The 10,622-nt window shown below is 37.9% G+C and overlaps 1 protein-coding gene across 1 annotated transcript in view; it reads left to right on the plus strand.

The window, feature by feature from the left end:
- LOC148946886 (G protein-coupled receptor dmsr-1-like) overlaps positions 1–7,778 on the plus strand; it is a 98,156-nt gene extending 90,378 nt beyond the window's left edge. Inside the window, exon 3 of the mRNA XM_089097181.1 lies at positions 7,305–7,778. Coding sequence (XP_088953307.1) covers positions 7,305–7,778 — 474 coding nt within the window. The remainder of the gene's footprint in view (positions 1–7,304) is intronic.
- The last annotated feature ends 2,844 nt before the right edge of the window (positions 7,779–10,622 follow it).

Consider the following 10,622-nt stretch of genomic DNA (forward strand, 5'->3'; position numbering starts at 1 on the left):
CTTTTGAATTTCCTACGACAAAACTTTCTATAAAAACCTTATATGCCGCCAGGGCATAACTTACAACCTTTGCCTGAGAGCGGGGGGGGGGCGGGGGCTGTCAACCTCAAAGACCTAGTTTCCAGAATTTTCAACTACGTGAACAAAATGGCTATAACAAAATTTTGATTGGATGTGTTTGGGGAAATGGTGGTCTTGAGAAGGGGGTTAGTTGTCCTCCAATCACTTTCGACTGTTAGAAAGGGCACTAGCCCTTTCAATTTCAAAACCTTATATTCTGTCTAAACCGTATATGCCCCCAGGTCAAAACTTACAACCCTTGTCCTAAGGGCTATGGGGGGAGTTTCATCCTCAAAGACATAATTTCCAGACCTTTCAACTACGTCAAACAAATTGGCTATCTTAAAATTTTTATTGAATGTGTTGGGGAAATGGTGGGCGTGAGTGGGGGTTTACTTGCCCTCCAATCACTTTCGACTATTAAATAGGGCACTAGCCCTTGGAATTTCCAGTCCAGTGAGCCCTTTTCAAGTTTCTACGACAAACCTTTCAATAAAAACCTTATATACTCCCAGGATACAACTTACAACCCTTACCTTAAGGGTTGTGGGGGGAGTTTCATCCTCAAAGATATAATTTCCGGGCCTTTCAACTACTTTGAACAAAATGGCTATCTCAAAATTTTGACTGGATGTGTCTAGATAAATGGTTGGCGTTAAGGGGTGTTAGTTGCCTTCCAATCACTTTCGACTATTAAAAAGAGCACTAGCCCTTTAAATTTCCGATCGAACGAGCCCTTTTTTAAGTTTCTACGACAACACATTCAATAAAAACCTTATATACCCCCAGGGCATAACCTGCAATCCTTGCCCGGAGGGCTGTGGGGGGGGGGGGTTGTCATCCTCAAAGACCTAATTTCCCGAAATTTCAAATACGTTGAACAAAATGGCTATCTCGAAATATTGATTGGATGTGTTTGGGGAAAAGGTGGGCGTGAGAGGGGCTTAGTTGCTCTCCAATTACTTTTGACTATCAAAAAGGGCTCTAGCCGTTTGAATTTCGAATCGAATGAGCCTTTTTTTGAAGTTTCTACGACAAAGCTTTCTATAAAAAAAATTATATGCCCCCAGGGCATAACTTATAACCCTTGCCCTGAGGGCTCTGGGGTAATGTCCTCCTCAAAAACATAATTTCTATCTGGAAATCAACTATGCTGAACAAAATAGCTATCTCAAAATTTAGATTGGATGTGTTTGAGGAAATGGTGGACGTGGAAAGGGTTTTAGTTGCCTTCCAATCACTTCTAACTATTAAAAAAGCCACTAGCCATTCCAATTTTCAATCGAATGACCTCTTTTTGAAGTTTCTACGACAACTCCTTTGATACGAAGTGCCCTGGTTTGGAAAAAAAATATCTCGATACGAAGTTCCCTAAAAATGTTTGGGGGAATAGTGGGCGTGAGAGGGGGTTAGTTACCTTCCAATTACTCTCAACTATTAAAAAGGGCGCTAGTCCTTTCAATTTCCAATCGAATTAGCCTTTTTTCAAGTTTTTACGACAATGCTTTCAATAAAAACCTTATATGCCCGCAGGGCATAATTTACAACCCCTGCCCTGAAGACTGTGGGGGGAGTGTCCAGCTCAAAGAAATAATTTCCGGACCTTTCAACTGCGCTGAACAAAATGGTTATCTCAAAATTTTGATTGGATGTGTTATGGGAAATGGCGGGCGTGGAAGGTGTGTTAATTGCCCTCCAATCACTTTCGACTATTAAAAAGGGCACTAGCCATTTCAATTTCAAACTGAATTCGCCCCTTTTGAATTTCCTACGACAAAACTTTCTATAAAAACCTTATATGCCGCCAGGGCATAACTTACAACCTTTGCCTGAGAGCTGTGGGGGGGAGGGGGCTGTCAACATCAAAGACCTAATTTCCAGAATTTTCAACTACGTGAACAAAATGGCTATAACAAAATTTTGATTGGATGTGTTTGGGTAAATGGTGGGCTTGAGAAGTGGGTTAGTTGTCCTCCAATCACTTTCGACTGTTAGAAAGGGCACTAGCCCTTTCAATTTCAAAACCTTATATTCTGTCAAAACCGTATATGCCCCCAGGTCAAAACTTACAACCCTTGTCCTGAGGGCTATGGGGGGAGTGTCATCCTCAAAGACATAATTTCCGGACCTTTCAACTACGTCAAACAAATTGGCTATCTTAAAATTTTTATTGAATGTGTTGGGGAAATGGTGGGCGTGAGTGGGGGTTTACTTGTCCTCCAATCACTTTCGACTATTAAAAAGAGCACTAGCCCTTTCAATTTTCATGTGAATGAGCCCTCTTTGAAGTTTCTACGGCAACGTTTTCTATAAAAAAAATAAAATAACTTAAATGCTCCCAGGGCATAACTGCCAACCCTTGCCCTGAGGGGTGTGGGGAGAGTGTCATCCTCAAAAATAGAATTTTTAACTACTTCGAACAAAATGGATATCTCAAATTTTGATTAGATGTGTTTTCTGGAAATGGTGAGTTTGAGAGGGGTGTTAGTTATTCTTCAATCGTTTTCGACTATTGAAAGGGCACTAACCCTTTGAATTTCCAATCGAATGAGCCTTTTTTTAAATTTTTTGTGACAACACTTTACTTAAAAATGTTATATGCCCCCAGGGCATAACTGACAACCCTTATCTTGAGGGCTGTGAGGGAGCGTCCTCCTCAAAAACATAATTTCTATTTGGAAATCAACTACGCTGAACAAAATGGCTATCTCAAAATTTTTTATTTGATGTGTTTTGGGGAAGGGTTAGCGTGATAGGGGGGTTAGTTGCCCTCCAATCACTTTCAACTATTAAAAAGGGCACTAGCACTTTGAATTTCCAGTCCAATGAGCCCTTTTCAGGTTTCTACGACAAAACTTTCAATAAAAACCCTATATACCACCAGGGTATAACTTACAATCCTTACCTCGAGGGTCGTGGGGGGAGTGTCATCCTCAAAGATACAATTTTTGGACCTTTCAACTACTTTGAACAAAATGGCTATCTCAAAATTTTGACTGGATGTGTCTGGATAAATGGTTGGCGTGGAAGGGGGAATTAGTTGCCTTCCAATCACTTTCGACTATTAAAAAGGGCACTAGCCCTTTGAATTTCCAATCGAACGAGCCCTTTTTGAAGTTCTTATGACAGCACCTTCTATGAAAACCTTATATGCCCCCAGGCCATAACCTACAACCCTTGCCAGGAGGGCTGTGGGGGGGTTGTCATCCTCAAAGACCTAATTTCCAAAACTTTCAACTGCGTTGAACAAAATGGCTATCTCAAAATTTTGATTGGATGTGTTTGCGGAAAAAGTGGGCATGAGAGTGGGTTAGTTGCCCTCCAATCACTTTTGACTATTAAAAAGGGCACTAGCCCTTTAAATTTCAAATCAAACTAGCCTTTTTTGAAGTTTCTACGACAAAGATTTCTACAAAAAAAACTTCTATGCCCCAGGGCATAACTTATAACCCTTGCCCTGAGGGCTATGGGGGGGACTTTCCTCCTCAAAAACATAATTTCTATCTGGAAACCAACGATACTGAACAAAATAGCTATCTCAAAATTTTGATTAGATGTGTTTGGGAAAATGGTGGACGTGGAAGGGGTTCTAGTTGCCCTCCAATCACTTCCAACTATTAAAAAGGGAACTAGCCATTCCAATTTCCAATCGAATGAGCCCTTTTCGAAGTTTCTACAACTCCTTTGATGCGAAGTGCCGTGGTATGGAAAAAAAATAATTCAATACGAAGTCCCCCAAAAATGTTTGGTGGAATAGTGGGCGTGAGAGGGGGTTAGTTGCCTTGAAATTACTTTCAACTTTTAAAAAGGGCACCAGCCCTTTGAATTTCCAATCGAATGAACCTTTTTTCAAGTTTTCACGACAACGCTTTCAATTAAAACCTTATATGCACCTAGGGCATAATTTATAACCCTTGCCCTGAAGACTGTGGGGGGAGTGTCAAGCTCAAAGATATAATTTCCGGGCCTTTCAACTACGCCGATAAAATTGTTATCTCAAAATTTTGAATGGATGCGTTTGGGGAAATGGCGGGCGTGGAAGGGGTGTTAGTTGCCCTCCAATCACTTTCGACTATTAAAAAGGGGACTAGCCATTTCAATTTCCAATCGAATTAGCCCCTTTTGAATTTCCTACAACAACGCTTTCTATAAAAACCTTATATGCCGCCAGGGCATAACTTACAACCCTTGCCCTGAGGGCTGTGTTTGTGGGGGGGGGGTTGTCATCCTAAAAGACCTAATTTCTGGAACTTTCAACTACGTGAACAAAATGGCTATCACAAAATTTTGATTGGATGTGTTTGGGGAAAAGGTGGCCGTGTGAGGGGGGTTAGTTGCCCTCCAATCACTTCCGACTATTAAAAAGGGCACTAGACATTTCAATTTCCAATTGAATTAGCCCCTTTTGAATTTTCTACGATAACGCTTTCTATAAGAACCTTATATGCCCCCAGGGCATAACTTACAATTCTTGCCCTGAGGGCTGTGGGGGGATTGTCGTCCTCAAAGACCTAATTTCCCGAATTTTCAGCTACGTTGAACAAAATGGCTATCTCAAAATTTCGATTGGATGTGTTTGGGGAAAAGGAGGGCGTGAGAGGGGGTTACTTGCCCTCCAATCACTTTTGACTATTAAAAGGGCACTAACCCTTTGAATTTCCAATCGAATGAGTCTTTTTTGAAGTTTCTACGACAACACTTTCCTTAAAAATTTTATTCGCCCCCAGGGCATAACTTACAACCCTCGCCCTGAGGACTGTGAGGGAGTGTCCTTCTCAAAAACATAATTTTTATTTGGAAATCAGCTACGCTGAACAAAATGGCTATCTCAAAATTTTGATTGGATGTGTTTGGGGAAATGGGGGCGTGGAAGGGGTTTTAGTTGCCTTCCAATCGACTATTAAAAAGGGCACTAGCCATTCCAATTTTCAGTCGAATGAGTCCTTTTCGAAATTTTTACGACAACTCCTTCAATACGAAGTGGCCTGGTCAAAAGGAAAAGAAAAAAAATAAATAATACGTTGTGCCAGCATCGTTCTTTACTTATGCAGAGCTACTGCGTTGCCTATGAAACTGCTATTACTACCGCGATCGCAACCGTGACTGCAAATACAACTGAAACTTATATTATTACGATTAGAATTATTGAACTAAATTTAAAGAGTTGGGTGCATCATGCTTGTCAAATAGCAAAGAACATTCAGGCTGTCAAAAGTTCTTATCTGTAATATTTTACGAAAGGCTAAGATTATGAAGTTGAAACGTTCAAGGAATATTGAGGGGGATATTGCACTGAATCTAAAGACAATAGGTGCATCCACGTCAAACAGTTTGTGTTAACGAACTGTAAGTAAGGAGCGACCCGGCTCAATAGTAACCAAAACTCTAAAAAAACGGAATTTTGATACCAATAGATACATCAAAAGAATCAAATTTTTATGCTGATTTCAAATATATAAGTTTCATCAAGTTTAGTCTTACCCATCAAAAGTTTGCATGAGAAAATTTGCCTTATTTATGAAAAAAGGGGGAAAACCCCTTAAAAGGCATAGAACCTTAGTGAAAATCACACTATCATATTCAGCGTATCAGAGAACCCTACTGTAGAGGTTTCAAGCTCCTATCTGCAAAAATGTGGAGTTTTGTATTTTTTTTTGCCAAAAGAAAGATCACAGATACGTGTTTATTCGTTTTTTTTCCAGGGGAAATCGTATCGACTCAGTGGTCCTAGAATATCGTGATAGGGCTCATTCAAACGGAAATTAAAAGTTCTAGTGCCCTTTTTAAGTCACCAAAAATGTCCTACGTTCATTTTTTTCCCAAAGTCACCCGATTAAAATTTTGAGATAGCCATTTTGTTCAACATGGTCGAAAATATAATAAATATGTCTTTGAGAATGACTTATTCCCCCAAAGCCTCCGGGGGGAAGGCTGAAAGTCATGAACGTTACCCAAAGTTTACATATAGTATTGGTTATTGGGAAGTATACAGACGTTTTCAGGGGGGATTTTTTCTGTTAGTGGGGGGTCGGGGGTTATGCAGGAGGATCTTCCCATGGAGGAAGTTTTCATGGGGGAAGGGACATTGCTTTGAAGAGGGTGCCGGATTTCCCAGCATTATTTAAAAAAACGGTCAGAAAAACCAATTTAAAAAAAACAAGTTTTTCAACTGAAACTATGGAGAAACATCAAACCTTAAAAGGAACAGAAATTATTAAGAATATGATTGGGTTGCCCTCTATTCGATATCTCGCTCTTTAAGCCAAAGATTTTTTAGTACTTTCATAAGAGCTATTTATTCTAATTGACGGCCTTTGTGATTAAGGGATCATTTTTAAAGAATTGGAACAAAACTCGAACTTTAGCCTAAAGAGCGAGGTATTGACTAGGGGGCGAACATCCTAATATACGTAGTAAAGATATACGAATATAGAAGTTCGTTACGTAAGTTAATTCGTAAGTTACGTATATTTATTACTAATAAAAACGTTCGTAAATAAAATTAAACAACTTTCGAGAAAGCCATTTAACCAAATAAAAGTAAGATTAATATGCAAATTTTGTTTTAATTACTCATGTACGGTGATCCAAAATCAAAACATGCACTAATTCAAAAACGTTCAAAAATTAGATTAAAAAAACAAGTTTTTATTTAACTGAAAGTAAGGAGCAACATTGAAACTTAAAACGAACAGAAATTATTCCGTACATGAAAGGGGCTGTTCCCTCCTCAACGCCTCGCTCTTTATGCTAAAGTTAGATTATTTCTCACAACGCTATTTTTTAAAACAATAAAAACTTTAGCATAAAGAGCAAGGCGTTGAGGAGGGGACAGCCCCTTTCAATATTTTGAGAACAGCTTTAGGGAAGCGTAAAAAATTGAACCATTCAGAGAATGTTAAGGGGATGCTGAACATAAAGGCACAACTGGCATCCCAGTTGTTAACAGGTGTTGTTAACGTTAGAATAAAATGGGAAAATCTTGTAAAACATACGAAGGTTAAAAAACGATAACGCTCAATGAGTTGTTACCCTTGAGGCAAACATAGCCAAGAAACTAACACAGATTTGTACGGGTGTTTTGGCCTCAGGTGGCTTTACAGTGCGATATGCTGTTTTTTTTTATATACAATAGGTAAGGGGAAATTTTGCTCTGTTCTATTTATTTCTACGACTTTTCTTCATAGGAAGGACTTATCACTTACAGTTTATGGGTGATAAATTGTGCTTTTCTATCTTTGCAGGTGAATTTGATGATGTACGGTCTGGTAGTCAAGCTTTTGCCATGTATAATTCTCACAGGACTAACAATTTGGCTGGTGCGAAATCTTCTTGACTCGAACAAATTTAAAGCTCAACTATCGCTTAATTCTTCCCGTACTGCACACAGGTCTAGCGGAAATGTTCCAACAAGATATGGAAACAGAAAGAAGGATTGTCGTACTAAATTGTTGATTGGAATCAATGTGATATTTTTAGTTACTGAATTCCCTCAAGGGATAATATCTCTATATAGTGCCATTATTGGATATACGTTTTTTACGGACTGTCACAATCAACTAGGAGAGATATTTGACATCTTAGGATTGTTTAATTCAGCGGTGAACTTTATTGTCTACTGTCTGATGAGCCGGACTTTCGAAGAGCATGCTTCAAAGCTTATTTCTACCATTATCTGCTCTCGTCAATTGTCACGGACTAACAGTTTTGATAAATAAAAGATAAAATCAATAGTCTGCTTTGATATATTGCAGGGATGTGGTCGTGATCCACTCCATTTAAGAGGTTGCTCAGTGCGTTTTGGCGAAACAAAACATGGGAAACGCCACTGATATATCAAAACCTTTAGGGAAAAAATACTTTTTCAGATGTAGACCAATGGTCCGCGTAGCCCAGGTACCAATTTCCTGATTCTCTACCGTCGGCTGGGAGTTCTATGCGAGGCTTGGGGCAAATCATCTGACACTTCTCGTGTTTCTCCTCCAGATTTCTCAAAGTACCCATTTGGAGCGGGGTCGAATCTGGGTGAGCTTACAGAGTCCTGCCGCAGATCTCCGTCCCAAAACCAAACAATAAGTCAGTAGTATGCCTGTATAAGATTTGACGAACACATGAATATACAGTGCAAAGATTTCACGAACACATTCACGAACACATTCACGAACACATTCACGCCTACATTCACACCTACAAGACCATACACAGTTTCAGGGATACATTCAGGGATACATTCACACCTACAAGACCATACACAGTTTCAGGGATACATTCAGGGATACATTCACGAACACATTCATGCCTACAAGAATGTGCTCAAAAGTGTATAAGATTTGACGAACACATGAATATACAGTGCAAAGATTTCACGAACACATTCACGAACACATTCACGAACACATTCACGCCTACATTCACACCTACAAGACCATACACAGTTTCAGGGATACATTCACACCTACAAGACCATACACAGTTTCAGGGATACATTCAGGGATACATTCACACCTACAAGACCATACACAGTTTCAAACTTACATGAAAACTTACATTGAATAGATTTCAAGTGTACATTCACCCCTACAAAAATACATGAAAAACATGTATAATGTAGTCAAGCATGTTTTGAGAGTTTGCTCGTAATAATATAATTTAAAGCAGGGTTTTTTTTCTGTATTCGTTGACGATTGCATAATGAATGTACGTCATGAATTAACGTGTACATTCTTATAAAAAAAAACTGGTGTGATATAAAGTAGTCAGACATGTTTTTGGTGCACACACGAAATTATGGAAATGATTTTACAATTGGAATTGTTCTATTGACATTTGCAAAAACGATGTACCGGGCTTGGTGAAAGAGAGAATATGGGATGAGATTGTACTGCGAAACACACAAGTGAGGGTTTTGAGAGTATTTTAAATTTGAAATAGTTTAGAAATAAAAAAAATTTCACAAAACATGGCTGAAAAGTGTTTTGAAGGAGAGGGGGTGCATGGAGGTTTGATTTGCACGAGGGTTCAGTTAAAGAGGGTACAGTGCCACGGGGGTATGATTACAGAGGGTCGATTTTCACAAGGGTTTAGTATCTAGAGGGTTCAGTAGCACAGAGTTTCAATTGTCCGTGAGTTCGAGTATACAGGGGTTAATGGTACTGGGGGGGTCAGTTGCACGGGGGTTTTTCTGTTTTTAGAGTTATGGGAACTTTCGGACGAGCTACACTTTACTTTCACCTTGTTTCCCAAAAACTGTTTAACATTACGGTTTTTTTGCAATTGTTTTTGTTTTTGTTTTATTGTTAGACTTTATAGAAACTCTGAAACTGAATGGTCGTTGAAGTTTCTTAACAAAAAAAGATTTTTTTTTTATTCTAAATGGCTTAATATTCTCAAGGTTTTAGCTTTTGGCGGATAACATTAAACCTAAAGAAATTTATCTATTTGGAATCTATTTGGAAATGAGTTGCACTTTACTTTCACCTTGTTTCCCAAAAACTCTTTAAAATTAGGGTTTTTTTTGTAGTTGTTTTCGTTTTTGCTTTATTGGTCGACTTGATAGGAATTCTGAAACCGGATGCTCGTTTAAATTTCTTGATGACTAAAGATTTTGTTTTTCTTCTAAAAGGCTTAATATTCTCAAGGTTTTAGCTTTTGACAGATAACATTAAACCTAAGGAAATTTATGTATTTGGAATCTGCGTATAAAGCAAATCATTTTCATGTATCTATAATTATAAAAATTATGTTTTTAGAGTTAAGGTTACTTTCGGACGAGTTGCACTTTCCTTTCACCTTGTTTCCCAAAAATTGTTTAAAATTAGGGTTTTTTTTTGTAGTTGTTTTCGGTTTTGCTTTATTGTTCAACGTGATAGGAATTCTAAAACAGGATGGTCGTTGAAATTTATTAATTAGTAAAGATTTTGTTTTTATTATAAAATGCTTAATATTCTCAAGGTTTTATCTTTTGACGGATAACATTAAACCTAAGGAAATTTATGTATTTGGAATCAGCGTATAAAGCCAATCCTTTTCATGTATCTATAATTATTAAAATTCTGTTTTTAGAGTTATGGTTACTTTCGGACGAGTTGTACTTTACTTTCACCTTGTTTTCCAAAAACTGTTTAAAACTAGGGTTTTGTTTTTGTAGTTGTTTTCGTTTTTGCTTTATTGTTCGACATGATAGGAATTCTGAAACAGGATGTTCGTTGAAATTTCTTAATGACTAAAGATTTTGTTTTTCTTCTAAAAGGCTTAATATTCTCAAGGTTTTAGCTTTTGAAGGATAACATTAAACCTAAGGAAATTTATGTATATGGAGTCAGCGTATAAAGCCAATCATTTTCATGTATCTATAATTATTAAAATTCTGTTTTTAGAGTTATGGTTACTTTCGGACGAGTTGCACTTTACTTTCACCTTGTTTCCCAAAAACTGTTTAAAATTAGGGTTTTGTTTTTGTAGTTGTTTTCGTTTTTGCTTTATTGCTCGACATGATAGGAATTCTGAAACAGGATGTTCGTTGAAATTTCTTAATGACTAAAGATTTTTTTTTTATTCTAAAG

This window comes from Artemia sp. Qi Xiang Cuo, chromosome 11 (genome assembly GCF_049724085.1).
Source record: "Artemia sp. Qi Xiang Cuo chromosome 11, ASM4972408v1, whole genome shotgun sequence".
In the NCBI taxonomy this organism is placed as follows: domain Eukaryota; kingdom Metazoa; phylum Arthropoda; class Branchiopoda; order Anostraca; family Artemiidae; genus Artemia; species Artemia sp. Qi Xiang Cuo.